This window comes from Chiloscyllium plagiosum, chromosome 25 (genome assembly GCF_004010195.1).
Source record: "Chiloscyllium plagiosum isolate BGI_BamShark_2017 chromosome 25, ASM401019v2, whole genome shotgun sequence".
Lineage (NCBI taxonomy): Eukaryota > Metazoa > Chordata > Chondrichthyes > Orectolobiformes > Hemiscylliidae > Chiloscyllium > Chiloscyllium plagiosum.
This window is the reverse complement of record NC_057734.1, coordinates 40,860,852-40,879,569: the sequence shown is the minus strand read 5'-3', so window position 1 is coordinate 40,879,569 and position 18,718 is coordinate 40,860,852. Positions and strand designations below refer to the sequence as shown.

At 43.8% G+C, this 18,718-nt stretch overlaps 1 protein-coding gene across 3 annotated transcripts in view; it reads left to right on the top strand.

Moving 5' to 3' along the window:
* The window catches only part of LOC122562775, a 124,597-nt gene that overhangs the window by 28,283 nt on the left and 77,596 nt on the right, over positions 1–18,718 (top strand). Inside the window, exon 2 of one of the 3 annotated variants that reach the window (XM_043715946.1) lies at positions 10,668–10,845. The exons of 1 other annotated variant lie outside the window; for it this stretch is intronic. In XM_043715946.1, coding sequence (XP_043571881.1) covers positions 10,706–10,845 — 140 coding nt within the window. In that variant the 5' untranslated portion in view covers positions 10,668–10,705. Of the gene's footprint in view, positions 1–10,667; positions 10,846–18,718 lie in introns of those variants that run through there. One more of the 3 variants, XM_043715948.1, reaches the window with a different exon arrangement.

The window sequence follows — 18,718 nt, the reverse complement described above, 5'->3', positions numbered from 1 at the left end:
AGGATGTGTTGGAGGGATTGCAGGGAGAGGAAACCTCAGCAGTAGCTGTGACCTGACACACCCCCGACACCTGATTTCAAGGACTGATTGCCTTTGAACGAGAGAACTGCCTCCTCCCCACTCCATTCTGTACCTGCTGTTCCCACCACACGGTGACAGGCCTGAATGGAACTGAGTTAATGCCAGCAGTGTGGTGCAACCAGACCGTCCATTGTCCCTCAAGGGTTTCAGGTGGGAAAGTTGAGCAGAGCCCAGCTTTCTCCTCACAGACCTTCATTCCGTAGGAGATGTATGACGAAGAAGATGCCTTTCCTACCTCCGAGCTCTCTGTCTGGCAGGGCAGAAGAATCTGACCACCCTTTCAGATCCATGATCTGTCATCAGAGTCCATCAGGTCTCTACCTTTGCCTTCACTTGTCTCTCTCAGTCTGGGACTACTGATTCATTGAAAGTACAGGATAGCTCAGTGGGCTGGATGGCTGGTTTGCGAGGCACAGTCAAGCAAACTACGAGGGTTCAATTCCTACATTGTCTGAGATTTTACTTTTCCTCTTTATTCATCCATGGGATGAGGGCATCACTGGCTGGCAGCATTTATTGTCCAGAGGGCAGATCAGAGTCAAACCACATTGCTGTGGGTCAGGAGTTACATGTAGGACAGACCAGGTAAGGATGGCATATTCCTTCCCTAAAGGGTATTAGTGAACCAGATGAGGTGTTTTTCTCCCCCCTCCTGACAATCAACAATGGATTCATGGTCATCATTAGACTCTTAATTTCAGATTTTTCTGCTATTGAATTCAAATTCAACACTTGCCATGATAGGATTCGAACCTGGGTCTCTGGATTAAGAATCCAGCAATAATACCACTAGGCCATCACCTCCCCTCTACTAGGAAGGACTGTCCTTCACAATCTCTTCCCTCACCTGAGGCATGGTGACCGTCAGGTTGATCCACCATTATCTCTCTCTCTCTCCCCCTAATGTCAGAGCAGCCATATGTCTATGGTGACTTTACCTTTATAAAAAAAAAGGAGATCCTTTGGCCTGTCAAGTCCATGCTAACTCTGAGAGTTTTTCTCTCGTCTCTGTATTATATATACTATACAGTGGGAGAGAATAAGGACAATCCATTTGTGTGGACAGTAAAGGAGGTGGAAATCTGCACCCAGTGTTTCCCCGGTACCTTTGCTAACAGATGAAGGTCTGTTCTTGTTCCTCACTCCAGTCACTAAGAGAATCAATCACGTAGAGACCAGCCATCAGAATCCTGAAGTGGCTGTTTCGTACCCACGGGCCATGTGTCTTCTTTGACTGCAAGTTGTTAGAAAGAAAAACCTCTTGTCATCCCGACATCAACACACAGTCTCCAGAGGGCACACAGTGTTGATGTTCCAAGTTCAGATTAACACTTTGTTCAATGAGTAAAAGAGCCAAGGGGCATAATTGCAGCGCAGGGTAAATATTCTTACAGAGCCGATGAATAATCTAAAGTGAGATCAGGCCAGTCAAGAGGCAAGTTAATGAAGCCAGCAACAGCAGAGGCAGCTCTTGTGTTGAACATGCTACTGTTAGAAAGGAAAGTTTTGCATTTACATAGCACCTTACCAAACCACTGGGCATCCCAAAGGGCTTCACAGCCAATGAAGTACCTTGAAATGTAGCTACACTTGTTATGCACAGTGGTAATGATTAGATAATTTGCAAATGTTGATTGAAGGAGAAATATTGGCCACTGTGATACAATGGAAGTGTCCCTAACTCTGAGTCAGGAGACACATGTTCAAGTTCCACCTAATCCAGCGATGTGCCGCAACAACTCTGAGCAGGTTGATTAGAAAATACCTACAGGTGAAAACACCCATCTCCCCCAATAGTTTCAGAGGGTTTTGTTTATGTCCATCTGAGAAGGCAGGCAGGACCTGGATGAACATCTTACCTGAAAGATAGCACTTCTGACAGTGCAGCAACCCTTTAGTACTGCCAGTACTTGATGTTTAAGTCCTTGGAATGAAAGAACCATCAAATGTGACACAGCAGACCCCTTAAAAATGGAGTTCCAGGATTTCAGTGATGACAAAGAAACAATGATAAATGCCAAAGTCAGGATGTTAAACAGGAGAATTTGCAGGTGGTGGTGCTTCTACGCATCTGATGCCCTATGAATCTGGTACACCATTTTTCCAGATGAGAGAGGTCACAGATTTGGGGAGTGCTGCTGAAAGAGCCTTGGTGAGTTGTTGCAGTTCATCTGGTACACATGCACCTATGTTGCATTGGATGGTGATGTGAGTGAATGTTTAAGTCAGCTCCTGATCAAGAGAATGCTTTGTTTTGGATGATGTTGAACTTGAGTGTTGTTGGAGCTGCAGCCATCCAGGCAAGTGGGGACTATTCCATCACACTGCTGACTTGTGCCTTGTAGATGGTGGACAGGCTTTGGGGAGTCTGGAGGGGAGTTACTCACTGCAGTATTCTTCGCCTCCGACTGCTGTTGTAGCCACAGTATTTATATGGCAAATCCAGCTGAGTCTCTGGTCAATGGTAAGCTCCTGGTTATAGATAGTGGGGATTCAGTGATGGTAATGCCATTGAATATCAAGGGGAGATGGTTAGCTTGTCTCTTATTGGAGTTGGTGATTCTTGTGGACAGTGTTTGTCACTTATCAGCAGGATGTTGTCTAGGATGTCACTCCAGAATAAGGCACAGTAAAATACCTGAAGAAGGGCCTGTGCCCGAAACGTCGAATCTCCTGTTCCCTGGATGCTGCCTGACCTGCTGTGCTGTTCCAGCAATAAAGTTTCAACAGTAAAATACTCCAAACCAGTGTTTTACAAAGATTTATTGTAGCCTCCTGGTTTTTGTACACTTTGCCTCTGTTTTGAAAGACCAGGATTCCATATCCTTTTCAACTACTTTCTCAGCTTGCCCTGCCATCTTCAAAGGTTTGTGAACATTTGCACCCAGGTCCCTTGGCTCCTGCATCCCCTTTAGAATTGTCCCCTATGTGCCCCTTCTTGTTCCTTCCAAAATCAATTACTTTGCCCTTTCCTGCCACAAATTCCATTTCTGTGTTTCTGCCTACTTCACCACGCTCTCTGCATCCTCTTGCCACCATCCTCCTGACAGTCTACTGTAATTCCAAGTTTTGTGTCTTCCCCAAATCTTGAAATTTAACTCAAGTCCAAGGTACCTATGGGGCAACCATAGGGGTGTTCCTTGTGGAGCTACATTGTAGATCCACCTCCTGCCCAAGACAGAATTGTTCGCCTCATGCCCTCTGTTTATTGGCTTTGAGCCAATTTCCAATCTGTGCTTCAATCCTTAATGTTGCCAGTCACATTGAATCACTCTCCAAAGGACACCCTTGGGCAGCAGAGAAATATGCTGCTGCTTGTCATCGCTACAAATGAGAGTTTTATGAAGAACCTTAAAGCGACACGATCAAGAAGGTCACGTTTTGAAGAGATTTGGAGAATGTAGGAATGATAGAATTGGAGATTACTCGTTTGTAGGTTGTTTGGGGGCGGATTACCTTAGTATCCACGCATTCCTGTGGAAATTAGTTTAATTAGAAACTATTTGATCACCAACAGCCTTTGCAATCCCGTTAAATTTCAGGATACCCTTTCCCTCCCAAAAGCATCAAGCTAGTTTAATCACATGGCTGCCGAAAACAGACTACAATGAGTTGGCTTCTTGTTTTACACCTCATTTGCATTGAAGTCAATAGAAAAATAAATTAGGAGAGATGTAGGAGATATGAAAGATATCAAGGAGTATGTGAAAACTGTAAGAACGCAGTATTGAGGTAGAACAGAGTTTTCCAACATTGTCTCATAATGTGAGAATGGGTCACATTTTAATTTTTCTCTCATTTTGATGGTGGAGGGGTGGTGCTGATGAGCACATTTCAGAAAGATATGGTTTGCCACAATAGGAAGCATGAATTTCAGGAAATAAAAGCCCAAACATTTGGTGTGGACTGGTTGGGCCAAAGGGCCTGTTTCCACACTGTAGGGGAATCTAATCTAATCTAATCTCAAAACTTGGGCTGACAAGTGGTAAGCAACATTTGTGCCACACAAATGCCAGGCAATGACCGTCTCCAAGGAGACAATCTAGCCAACACCCCTTAAGATTTAATGGTGTTACCATCACTCAATTCCCCTACTATCAACATCCTGGGAGTTAGCATTGAGCAGAAACTCAACTGGATTCATAATGTTACTGGCCTCGTAACCTTTTCTTTTCTAAAGAAAATGGCCGCAGGCTTTCCTAACGACGGTATCGTCCTTATGACATGTTTTGCACCTCCTCCAGTGCTTCCGTATCCATCCTATAGGATGGAGATCAGAACTGCTCACAGTAATCCAGAGTTAAAAATCACACAACTCCAGGTTATAGTCCAGCAGGTTTAATTGGAAGCACTAGCTTTCGGAGCGCTGCTCCAAACCACCTGATGAAGGAGCAGCGCTCCGAAAGCTAGTGCTTCCAATTAAACCTGCTGGACTATAACCTGGAGTTGTGTGATTTTTAAATTTGTACACCCCAGTCCAACACCGGCATCTCCAAATCACAGGAATCCAAGCCTTCTGTGACCAAGATTCACCACATGATCAAAACTTCTTTATCTTTATTTTGTTATTCTCTCAAAATGAATCCCAGTGTTTGGTTTGCATTTTGTTAATCAGGTAGAAATGTACAATTATCAAAAGAAGGTTAACATTTAATTCTACATCAAGACTAGCCTCAGCATCCCTTCACTACGAAGGGGTAAATATTATTCCACTTCTAGTTTCTGCCTGGCCTGTGAGAATGTTGGAAAAAGTTGTCCTTTTCTTCAGAGGGAATAATAATGAGGCTTTGCTAAAACTACACAGGGCTCAGCTGGACTACTAAGAACACTTTTGTCCCTTATCTAAGGAAAGATTATATGCTTTGGAGGCAATCCAGAGAAGGTTCACTCAACTCATATTAGGTATGGAGGGACTGTCTTATGAGGAGAGGTTGGATAGACTGGGTCTGGATTCGTTGGAATATAAGATAATGAGAGGTAACCTTATTGAAACATCCACAATTTTTAAAGGAGTTTTTAGGATAGATGGGCAGAGGTTGCTTCCCCTTGTGGAAGAGGCGAGGGCTCGAAGCTTATAATCTCAGAATGAAAAGTCTCACATTTAAGACAAAGATGAGGAGGAATTTCTTCTTTCAGCAGATGGTGAATCTGTGGAATTCTTTACCCCAAAGAACTGTAGAGGTTGGTCATTACGTACATTCAAGACTGAGACAGACTAATTTTTTTGATCAGTGGGGGAATTAAAGGCTGTGGAGAAAAGGCAGGATTATCAGGTCAGGCACGACCTCACTGAATGGCAGAGAAAACTCAATGGGCTGAATGGCCTACTTCTGCTCCTATATCTTACAGTCTAATGGATCAGACTAGACTGGGTTGCTACCTTCAGTTCCACAGACAGGGCAGTTGTTTGGCTGAGAAATGACGGGGATTGTGGGAGCTGTGTGAATGTGGTACAGCATGAGGGCGTGTCTGCGGGCCGGGAGGGTGGAAAACTCTCTGGATCGAGCTGTTCAGAGATTTGCTGTGTCAGCTGTGACTCAAAGGGTAGAGCAGAAGGAGGCCATTCAGCCCATTATCGTTTGTATCAGAATCATATCCCTACAATGTGGAAACAGGCCCTTCGGCCCAACAAGCCCATAGCGACCCTCCGAAGTGCAACCCACCCAGACCCATTCCCTCATTCTATTATCCTTACCCCCGACCAATGCACCTAACCCACACATCCCTGAACATTATGGGCAATTCAGCACGGCCAATTCACCCTAACCTGCACATCTTTGGATTGTGGGAGGAAACCTACTCAGACACGGGGAGAATGTGCAAACTCCACACAGTCACCTGAAGCTGGAATCAAACCCAGGTCCCTGACACTGTATGGCAGCAGTGCTAACCACTGAGCCTGTACTGCTCTCACTCCTACCTCCAAGTTAGAAGGTCATGGGTTCAAGCCTGAAGCCTGATCCAGGCTGTTGCTTCAGTGCAGAGCCAAACAGGTGCTGCAGTGTGCTCGGTGCTTTGCTTTGTATGAGATATTCATGGAGGCCCTGTTCCCTGCCAGGAACCAAGACACTATTTCAAAGAGAGTGGAAGGAGTTCTCTGTAGTGCCCCTGGTTAGGCTCTCCCTTGAGCAACATTCAGACTGGAAAGGCTTTCTCTCCATGGATGCTGCAATCTTTGGCATTCTTTGTTTTCAGTCATCACCAGAGAACTAGCATTTTCTTTTCTGGTCGTCATGGTTTGTGGAATCTTGCTGTGCTGAAAATGGCTGCTGCAATCCCTGATATCACAGCAATTTTTACACGAACGTCATTGACTGTGAAGCACCTCGTATAAACACATGTCATTCTTTTCTCTTGTCTGTGCCTTTCCATTCACAGCTGACAAAATACAGAAGCAAAATATTGTAAGCAGCCAGAATCACATTTTGCCCTCGTTTCTGCAATTTTCTTCTTAAACAATTTACTTTCTGACCACAGGCAGCAGGTTCTGAGGACAGCCAGATTCTGAGCTGCGATTGGAGACCTATTGGTTTTGTTACTGTGCTCGCAAAGGATGAGCACCACACTCCTCTAGTTTATCTCTCCACGCTTCAGGCTCTCTGCCTTTATTCCTGATGAAGGGCTTTTGCCCAAAACGTCAATTTCGCTGCTCCTTGGATGCTGCCTGAACTGCTGTGCTCTTCCAGCACCACTAATCCAGAATCTGGTTTCCAGCATCTGCAGTCATTGTTTTTACCACAGTGTTTTCCAAGTTTTATTGTCCCTGAGGAAAGTTTAAATGCTTTAAGGTTGTGCTCCATTCTATCTTGTCTTAAAATGAACAATCTAGCTCCTCTACTCCCTGTGGCTCTGTACCTCAGCTGTGTAAATGTGATTAATGGAGTTTGCCTTACATTCTGCAGTAACCTGTTACAACACTGTAAGAGAATAGACTTAAAATGCAGAAATTCATTCCTCAGTAATGGGTTCCTGAGGACCCGGACTTTCTCCTGAGGATAACACAAGGGGATGTGTTATGAAGTTAAGGAACAGAAAATGCCTTTGAGTGTGGGAGTTGGGATATCATATTGAGGTTGTGCAGGATGTTCATGAGGCCTCTTCTGGAGTACCGTATTCAGTTCTGGTCGCCCAGTTATAAGAAGGATATTATTAAACTGGAGATGGTTCAGAAGAGACTTACCAGGATGTTGCTGGAATGGAGAGTTTGAATTATTAGGGACATTTTTCACTGGAGCATAGGAGCATAGGGGTGACTTACTGAGGTTTATAAAATCATGAGGTGAAAGGCAGATGTCTTTTTCCCCAGGGTGGGGTATTTCAAGACTAGGGGGCATATTTTAAGGTGAGATGAGAAAGATTTAAAAAAGACATGAGGGACATTTTATTTTACACAGAGAGTGTGAGTGGAATGTGAGAGGAAATGGTGGATGCAGGTAGAGTTACAGCATTTTAAAGATGTTTAGATAAGTACATGAACAGGAATGGTTTGGAGGGATATGGGCCACGTCCAGGTAGGTGGGACTAGTTTAGTTTGGGATTATGGACGAGTTGGACTGAAGGGTCTGTTTCTGTATTGTATGATTCTATGACTCTAAAGTCTGGAATTCTGCTTCCTACCTGACAAGTTGGTCAGAAGGCATAAATCAAGCTAGAGGGAACAAGTAGGTCTGGTGGGGAAGGGGGAAGCAGTTGAGTAGGGGGTTGTAGCCAAGATACTGGATCCAGACGTAGTGGGAGTAGTGCTGGGACATGGTGGTAGTGGCTTGTCCCTGGAGGATATAGTGCAGGGATGGTTTACTGGACTGGGAGGAAGTGGTTCAATTCTTGTTAGGCCACAGCCAGCATTGCCTTATCTTCCTGTTATTAGCAATCTAACTGACCAGGAGCCCAAAACTAGCAATCATCTCTTTTGACTGGTCTCCTCAAACTGATTGGTCAGTAACCCTTGAGCTGTTCTGAGTGACCTGCAGAAAATCTTGCAACTAGCCCCATCTCTATTTATAGGCAGTATTGCACATTTTGGAACAGCCAAATGTTTCTTTTGGCACTGAGTGTGCCCTGAATGTTACATTCTCACAGAATGCTGGCTTTAACAGCATAAAAGAAGAAATACAAAAAATAAATGATTTGTCACACTTGACAAAGGGGCAGCGGGTTACCTGCAGCAAGGTCCACTGCTCGCCCACCATACCACCACTGCCTTCCTCCACTGCACACCTCCCCATCACTCCCCATCTGGTAATGCTTGTGAGGGCTGACAGCTTGCCATCACATTGCAATGATCCCTGCCCTCCTTGTGTCTGAAGAACATGATGAAGGAAAGTGCCCCTGAATCTGTATCCAAGCTTTGTCCACCCCTGATAGTCAGTAGCAGCCAATGAGATAATGTTCCACGCTTCCTTTCCCTATCATTCACTCATTCTTATTTTTGACCAATAATAACACCCCCGGTGCTGCTTAGCACAAATCAAAGATCTAATCTGGATCTTTCCGGATTATAAAGCTCAGTCTTGTACAATGGAGTTATCTTGAAAAACACGAGAGTCTGTAAAAGACATTGAGGAAATCAGAGTTATACATGAGAAGGTAAGTGTATTTGAACAGAGTCCATATGCACACTGCTGGGCTCCTTTCCGTTATTATCAACCTCAAATTCTCTTCACTTCTCAAAAGAATCAAATACTATTTCTGTCCCCATTTCTCTTAGTTACAGTTTTCCTTTTCTCCTGTCACCTGTATCTAGACAGCTTTACCAATTTGTTAACATTCTGTCCTCCACTTTTCGTTAGATCACCGAGTGCCCCCTTTGCATTATGAATACTGCTGGAAAGGAATACGTTCTTAGGAATTTTTATTAGTCCTTCTGACATTTATCTAGTAATGTATGTTTATCTGCAAATTTAGCTCATGTCAAAACTAAAAATTTGTCCATACTGGACACTCTGGCACAGCTCAATAACATAAATGCCAGCACAGATTGGGTAACTGGCAAATAACATTTTTAGAAACCTGTACACAATCCACTGAACTCCATTATATACCCTTTCATTGTACTATTTTCAGTTCTTCTAAATTTATCAAAATCTGACCATGCAGTCAGATAAATGACTTATAGGCAGTCAATAAATGACTTTTTTGATAAATTGAAAGGTAAAATCTGCCCAAACTTTCATCCATGTTCAAATCATCAGGCTCCAATTCTAAAAAAAACTTTCCTTCTCTCTTCTGTAAATCAGTGCAACTGCTAAGGCCAAACCTTGTTTCCTTATTGGTAAAGAGATACCAAATAGTTACTTCACTCTTCCACTGGTCATTGACCCACATTCAGAACATAGTGGTGGCTAATTATATGTCAAATCTTTACCCTTTGACTCAAGCATTCATTGCAACCAATATTATAAAGCAGGAGAAAAATATCTTCGAACAAAATCCAAGTTTGTGCTTTTTAGAACTTTATTTCAGTAAACCATACTCTATAAAACTTGCCTCCCACTGATTACTAGCTCCTCAAATTTATCCAGCAAATTCTCACTCAATCGACCCCTAATTAACAGATTCATCATCTTGCTGGAAAAGCACAGCAGGTCAGGCAGCATCCGAGGAACAGAGAAATCTACATTTCAGGCAGGAGCCCTTCATCAGGAACATCGATTTTCCTGCTCCTCAGATGCTGCCTGACCTGCTGTGCTTTTCCCGCACCACTCTAAACTTGACTCTGATCTCCATCATCAGCAGTCTTCACTTTTGCCGAGATTCAGCACCTCATTTTCCACTTGGGAACCCTGCAACCTTCTGGACTCAGTATCGAAATCAACAATTTTAGTGCTTGTCCCCCCATTCCCGAAGACTGGGTCTAACCAAGATAATGAAATCTTTTCACCAGCGAAAGAATATATTTGACGGAATCAACGGAGTAAACTAAGCGCTGAAACTCAATTAACGGACAAAAGATAAAATGTTAATATTACCACAAGGAGAATTAACCCTTTGTTCAGAGAAACGTTGAGGTGCATACAATTATAATATTTAATAGGTATATGGATGGGTATATGAATAGACAGGTCAAATGCTGGCAAATGAGACTGGCTCAGTTGAAGATGTATTGATCAGCGTGGATGAGTTGAACTGAAGGGTCTGTGTCTGTGCTGTACATAGGAACCTCAATTATCTGGCACTCGATTAACCGAATTTTGGATGATCAGAACAAGATCACAAGGTCTCCTATATAATCCGGCATTCAATTACCTGAACGAAATACTCCCCACCCATATCCTTTGGATAATTGAGGTTCCTCTGTATATCTCTTTATCTCTGCATCCTACATTTGTCCGAAAGTTTTCACAATGATTGGATACCCAGTGAAGTAGGTTTGAAGTGTGGTCATGGCTGTAATGTAGGGAGCATAACAGCCAATGTCTGCAAAGCAAGCTTCCACAAACAGCAAGGTGAAAATGACCCGATAATCTCGCATTCTTCTGATAGCTAACCATTGACCAACCAATGGGAAGCTTGGCCACATCCACAGGACGATGTTGTGCACAGTTTGTGCCTCTCTGCTTTTAAAAGAGGTGTCTTGTTTTTCCCAGGAGGAGATTGCGTGAGTCAGATTTCCCAGGGCTTCCGGATGATGGACTGGGATTGGTGGGTCGCCCTGCGTGATCCCAGAGACATCTGGACAAAACATCCTACACTAATCCTCAATGAGATTGTCTTCTATGTCCTGGCCCTCTTGAGTCTGAAGCATGCGGTCCGAAACGGAGGAAGGTAAACGAACATTTTTTCATCCTGCCTTTATCTTTGATTGACTGTGACGATAACCACATCTCTACAAGGCTTCAACTTTCGCATCCAAGATCAAATTTTTTTTTGTTACAGCACCTGGCTACTCCTCGTGGCTTATAACAAGGGATTGAAAAACTCATGATGATGATTAGAGTTAGGCTTTTTCCACAGTGTAGGCCCAATGGGCTGAATACCCTCATTCTGTGTCACAACCATTCTTTAATTCTGTGAAGTGCTGGGTACAATGTGTTCCATAATAAAAGTTACCACGTTATTAAAAATTCAGTCCCTTGTTAAAATCCTCTCTTTATCTGGCAATTGGCCTATGTCCACTTTCTGCCTAAATATCCTTTGTTGGTTGACAAGGACTTGACCGGAGCATTGGGGGCTTGGCTCAACCTATTGATTGCACCCTCTCCCCGCAAAGCTGTCTGACTCGGTCTCTAAGTGTACCTCGCCTCAGGAGACACTGATTTGTTGAGCGATTGGATTTCTGCCCGTTATCCTGTTTCGGATGCAAGGATGAGTAAGTGCTACTTGACTTGCAGTGAGGATGCGGTTTGGAAGGGCTAGGAAAGAGGAGAAATGGTCTGAGCTCAATTCTATTCCCACCTGCATCCACTCTTTCCAATGTGGGGTTGGGGGAGGGGAGTGGGGTTCACTAATAGAAGCAGCTATCATCAGCTGTCATCATTCATATTGACCTAGCGAAGACGGGGGTAGGGGAAGCAGGGAAAACTAAGGTAAACTATGTAGCATTCCCTCCTATGACCCAGCAGGGTTTGGAAAGTTCAGAGCAGACCAGGTTACAAATCCAAAACATCTCTTGTGTTTCACTGAAAATAGTGGAACATCCAAGCCACTTGCACATTATATCTTGAGGGGAAATAGTGTACCTTCAAGACAGGTTCACCCAGCCTACGTCCCAATTGGGAGCAGTCCTCAAACAGAACACTGGCCTCTAATGTATGGAGTGCCAATTCTCTGACCAGCACTATCAGAAGAGATGGCAAAATTGGTGAAATTACCCTTTACATGCTTTGTTCACAATCTCTGATATTTTCTTTTGACAAAGTGGCAACATTGACTCAGTTGGTGACTTCTGGATGGTTTGAGACTGTGAAGGGCTCTATACAAATGCAAGCTTATCCTTGGCAAATGGGATCCTTTTTAATGTTTTATAAGTAGAGGCATAGAATTCCAAAGCAAGGAAGTTATGGGGCATCTTTATAAGATGGTGGTTTGGCATCAACTGGAGTTTGTGTTCAATTCCGGGTACCGCACTTGAGAAAGGATGTGGAGGCTGTGGAGAGGTTGACAAATCATTTTACATGAATGTTTTCAGATGAGCGATCTCAGCTTTGTGGGCAGATTTCAGACACTGGGTTGTTGTCCTTTGAGCAAGGAAGGTCAAGAAGACCTTTGATGGATTGTTGAAAATCACGAGGGGCCAAATGGGGTAGATGGGGAGAAACTGTCCCCTTTGATGGAATGGGTGAGAACAGGCAAAATGGCAGCAGTTTCAGAGTCATTGCGTTGTACAGCACGGAAACAGACCCTACGGTCCAACCCGTCCATGCTGACCAGATATCCCAACCCAATCTATTCCTGCCTTCCAGCATTTGGCCCATATCCCTCCAAACTCTTCCTATTCATATACCCATCCAGATGCCTTTTAAATGTTGCAATTGTACCAGCCTCCACCACTTCCTCTGGCAGCTCATTCCATACACATACCACCCTCTGCATGAAAAGGTTGCCCCTGAGGTCTCTTTTATATCTTTCCCCTCTCACCCTAAACCTATGCCCTGTAGGTCTGGACTCCCCCAACCCAGGGAAAAGACTTTGTCTATTTATCCTATCCATGCCCCTCTTGATTTTCTAAACCTCTATAAGGTCACCCCTCAGCCTCCGACGCTCCAGGGAAAACAGCCCCAGCCTATTCAATTTCTCCCGATAGATCAAGTCCTCCAACTCTGGCACCATCCTTGTAAATCTTTTCTGAACCCTTTCAAGTTTCACAACATCTTTCCGATAGGAAGGAGACCAGAATTGCATGCAATATTCCAAAAGTGGCCTAACCAATGTCCTAACAGCCGCAACATGACCTCCCAACTCCTATACTCAATGCTCTGACCAATAAAGGAAAGCATACCAAACGTCTTCTTCACTATCCTATCTACCTGCGACTCCACTTTCAAGGAGCTATGAACCTGCACTCCAAGGTCTCTTTGTTCAGCAACACTCCCTAGGACCTTACCATTAAGTGTATAAGTCCTGCTAAGATTTGCTTTCCCAAAATGCAGCACCTCAAATTTATCTAAATTAAACACTATCTGCCACTCCTCAGCCCATTGACCCATGTGATCAAGATCCTGTTGTAATCTGAGGCACCCTTCTTCACTGTTCATTACACCTCCAATTTTGGTGTCATCTGCAAACTTACTAACGATACCTCCTATGTTCACATTCAAGTTTAAGTTTGGGAAACTTAGTTTGGCTTGGATGAGTTGGACCAAAGGGTCTGTTTCCATGCTATATGACTCTATAACCAGAGAAGACCAATTTAATGTGAGTAGCAGAAGAGCTAAAGACGACACAAGGAATTTGTTTTCATGTAGCATGTTGTTAGGCCCCCACCCTCCTCTCTGACCTATCACCTCCATCCTCACCTCCATTCACCTATTGTGCTCTTTGCTACCTTCTCCCCACCCTCTTGGAGTGATTAACATATGGAGCCTTGAAATGTTGGAGGTGTACAGGATCTCAAGGATGTGGAGAGCTGGAGAAGTTTTGAGTGAAAGCAAAGGTAAGGCTGTGAAGGGAATTTAAAACAAGGACAACTATGATTTATAAAAAAATTATTACAGCGCAGTACAGGCCCTTCAGCCCTTGATGTTGCGCCAACCTGTGAAACCAATCTGAATCCCATCTCGTCTACGCTATTCCAATGTCATCCGTATGATTATCCAATGACCATTTAAATGCCCTTAAAGTTGGTGAGTTGCAGGCAGGGCATTCCACACCCTTACTACTCTCTGAGTAAAGACACTAACTCTGACATCTGTCCTATATCTATCGCCCCTCAATGTAAAGCTATGTCCCCTTGTGCTAGCCATCACCATCTGAGGAAAAAGGATCTCACAGTTCACCCTATCTAATCCTCTGATCCTCTTGTATGCTAACATCTGGGTATTGTCTAACTGGGGACCAATCGGTGAACAGAGGGAGGATTAGGTGAATGTAAATTGGTGCAATACAGGTAGCAGAGCTATAGGAGTTAGGATGGTTAGGAGGCCATCCATGATAATATCAGGGGTAGAAGAAGGAGAAATAGACCAGGCCTTCAGCAACAGACAAACTGAGGCAGATGGGGATCAGGAAATGTTACAGAAGTGGCCTTAGTGATGGTACCAATAAGCTCATCTCAATGTTAAATACATCACAAGGAGTTTGATTCAGCCTCAGACAATTGTCAGGAAAGGATTTGAAATTAGGGAGTTCAAATTTGTATCAGGAACCAAGAACAATGAACACAGTCTTCCCAATGTCTAGTTGGATTAAATTTCAGCTTGTTAAGTCCTGGATGTCAGAGAAGCAATCTGACAATCTGGTTTTGGGAAAGATGGTGGACAGGTAGAATTGATGTCGGTGAGAGTGAGAGGAGAATCTGTACAGTTTACTGCCTGGCTACAGATAAGGAAGGAAGCTGGTGAGAGCAGCAGGATAACAGGGAAGAGATATTGGAGAAAAATAGCGTGGTCAAACATGTCAAAAGCTGCAGAAAGGTTGAAAAGGATCTTTTGTCCCAGTCACAGAGGGTGCTGTTTCATTTCTGCAGGAGGGATGGAAACCTGATTGGAGAGATTCATGGTGATGACCTCTTACTATCCATATCTCTCCAGCATTGTGTTGAAATGTCATCAATGTCATTTCATTTCATTGAAGTTGGGTGTCTATGATAATAAGAGATGGCAGCAAGTCAGTGGAAAGCTGTAATTATCAAGGTTCATGATGCAATTTGGACCTGTACAAAATGACAGGCATATTACTCATCCCTAATCACCCACAACTTTGCGTATAAAGGACACAGCCTCCTCACCAAATTGTATTTTAAAATTCTGTGGATTATTTTTCCTAATTTCTACAGGAGGCTGACTGAAAGTGCCAAAATTTTCATGAATTATTTACAGTTGTTCCCTTGGTATTTCTTTATTTCCCTGCAGTCATACTCAGATAAAAATATCATCTGGCAATTATTATTGTTCAGGCTGTTGCTTACAGTTCAGTTGGCTGCACTCTTATCTCTGGCTCACAAGATTTTGGGTTCAAGTCCTGTTTCTGGGCTTGAACACAAGGAGCAAGGTTGACTGTCCTGAGTAGTACTGAGGGAGTGCTACATTGTCAGAGATGCCATCTGATGAGATGTTAAAGTGAGATCTCATCTGCCCGCTCAGATGGTCCCAAGCACCACCTGGAGAAAGAGTATGCCTGGTGGACTGGTCAATATTTACCTTACTCAACATCATAGATTAGTTGGTCATTATCTCTGTCTGTGGGAGTCTGCTGTACACACACTGACCCACCTTCCAACAAAAGCTATCACTCAGCAGCATGTCATTGGCTGAAAAGCACTTTGATGGTTGTGAATACAAATTTGCATATACAAATGCAAATCTTTCCTTTCCTCTCCATTGACATGCATTGCTTTATGTCAGTTCCCATGGCATCCCCTTCTCTTCCATCATCCAAACCCCATTCACTCCGGCTACACTGAGTGGTTTAAGTGTAATACCAAATTTGCCATGTACTGAAGTCTGAGCACAATAAATTCCTGAAGGCAAGGGGACAGGATTCCAATGTGAAGGTACTTCCTATAAACTTTGAGCCTCACCTTGCCTGGCCTACCAACTGTCCTACTCCCCAGGATGTGTCTTCACTCATTCATTAGGTGGATGGACTGGTGTAGTTTACACATACTGGGTCAGCCATTATGCATTCATAAACTGGCCCTCCTGGATAACAGAAGAACAGCATTGTCATCTCACCTGTTTCAGGCTAAACATACCAGTTAGATTTATTACAAGAAATAATTCATACACAGAAGGCAACATCATTGCAGCAGTGAGTTTTGAGAAGATTTGTAGCTCAGGTTGAGGTTCTGGATGTAGGTTTGCTTGCTGAGCTGGAAGGTTTGTTTTCAGACATTTCATCACCATACTAGGTAATATCTTCAGTGAGCCTCCGGACAAAGCACTGGTGATGTTTCCTGCTTTCTATTTATATGTTTGGGTTTGTTTGGGTTGGCGACATAGGAAATGACATCACCATAAAAAATGACATTATGTCACTATAGGAAATGACATCACCAACCCAAAGAAACCCAAACATATAAATAGAAAGCAAGAAACATCAGCAGTGCTTTGTCCGGAGGCTCACTGAAGATGTTACCTAGCATGGTGACGAAACGTCTGAAAATGAACCTTCCAGCTCAGCGAGAAAACCTACATCCATCATTGCAGCAATTCAAAAGTAATTCATTGGCTATAAATCACCTTGGAACTTACCGAGAAGATGAAGGGATCACTTGAAAGCAAATTCATTCTTTCTCCACAATTTAGAACTTGCACAGATACTTACTTCATGATCCGAAAGTAATTAAAGTTCCCCAGGTTCTCAGATGTTTAATACTTTATGAAGCTTCAGGACCAATATTTGAATTATTCATCTGGCGAAAAATCCAATTTCAAATTTCACACTTCAATGTAGGAATCTGATTGATGTTTATAAATGGAGGGAATTTGTGTCTACAGCTCACCTCTTGGTCAGTAATGATTTTAATGGAATGTGGCAGAACATCTTTCCAGACTGTCCTAGACTTACCCTGCTCCTGCCTGCTCATTGATTGATAGACATTCCCAGAGAGTAGTTATGGCATATTTCTCTCTCTTTTGTATTTGCTTTTCATATGCCCCAGCCCCACCATACAGGAGTGCATATGTTTTGTATTATTGTCCTGAGCTCCACCTTCTATGGGGTAGTGTAGAGAATGCCTACAGTCACTGAAGATTAGAAGAAGGAGCAGGGAGATGGAGAGAACTGGAGGCCGGTCTTGTTTCTCCTTCTGTGTGAGATTCCTGGAGACTAACCATGTACAGAGTTGGGTCTTTCAGACTGAGCAGAATAAGTTGTTCCAGTGAAATACGAATGTAAAGTCATCCCTTTCAAGCTGACGGTGGTGACGTTCATTGGCTTGTCTGATTGACACAGAATGATCTTCACCCTGGGGATGACATTCAGACGTAAACGTGGTTGGCACTTTCCATTTCTCTCAGTGCTTCAGGGAAGTTACCAACAGAGACAATATGTCCCAGGCTTGATCCAGATTCTGTGATCAGGCATTTGGAGCCTGTTGGCCTGAGCTACAGAGAAGACAGTGGAAGATGGTGGATTGGCCACGCTAAATGACCCCGTGGTGTCCAGGCATGTGCAGGCTGGGTGGATTAACCATGGGAAATGCAGGATTGTGGGGATAGAGTGGTGGGTCTAGGTGGGATGGTTTTCGGAAGGTCGCAGCAGACTCAAAGGGCCAAATGGCCTCTATCTGCGCCATAAGAAATCTATGATGGCCAATCATGAAGCAGGGGCAATGCCTGCACAGTGTTTGTGTCTAGGTCCATGTCAAATTAGAGTGTGAAGGGGTAAGAGCTCATTGTCTAGCTTCACCTGTGATAGAGTGGCCATTGCTGTCTTCAGGAGAGAAATGGAGACAAAATTGTAATTATTTAGCACTAGGAACATTCAAAGGCCCTTTTGAACCAGTGATGAGCTTCTGTAGCATTGTTACTGACGATAGAGCAGGAAATGAGGCTATTCATTGACTCACAGGCAACATTCACCCACAACAATGCGAACTAGGTCATTTAAAATGACCATTAGTTTGAACATCATTGATCAGGAATATTAGCCAAACAAGAATCTTCCCTATTCTTCTTCAATTAGCTCATTTATATCCAGGATAATAAACATCACATCCACCTCTGACAGTGCGGCACTCCCTCAGGAACATCAGCCAAAATTATTGCTTTGCGGGAGAAGTGGATATAGCAAGAGAGAGAAGGAAGAAAGTGGATCTTCCTTCAAACACAATGTTTTGAATTTTTATTGTATTGTATGTAGATATTTTTCACCAGGGTGCAATTCCTCTGAATGTTTGGATAGAAATGGCTGGATTCCATTCAAATTAGATTGTCTTGCACACAGCATTTCATCTGTTAAATAACTGTTCAGCCGAAATGGAATTGGTATTTGCAACACCAGTACAGCTCCTAATGAGTTTGAAGTTAATGGAAACGGAATTGAGCTCAGAGAAGGTCATAGCTCAAGGATTTAGTGCACAGTGTGCAGGCAGAAGATGGCAAGGCTATTGGAGTGAAAAGATCCAGTCAGGGTGAAGCGGGGTGGGGGTGGGGGTGGGAGAAGGAGGGAGCAGCACCTGATCCCGACGACTTCTGTGCGTTCACCATGATCTGAGTACATCCAGCATTTAAGGTGAAAAAAAAAGTCACCATCAGGGATTCCTTGAACCACTTCTTGTCAGACTTTTTCCGCCCATTTCAAGGCTTGAAGGTTGTTGAGACCCCTCAGTGAGAATTGAGGGAGTGAGGGTTAAGCGGGGGTGTGGGAGCTGAGGGAGTGGGGATTGGAGGGCTGAGGGAAGGGTGAGTGGGGGACTGAGGGAGTAGGAGAGTGGGTGCTGAGGGAAAAGGGACAGAGGGACGAAGGGAGTAAGGAGTGAGGGGCTGAGGGACGGCTGAGAGGAGCTGAGGGAGAAGGGACTCACAGGCTGAGGAAG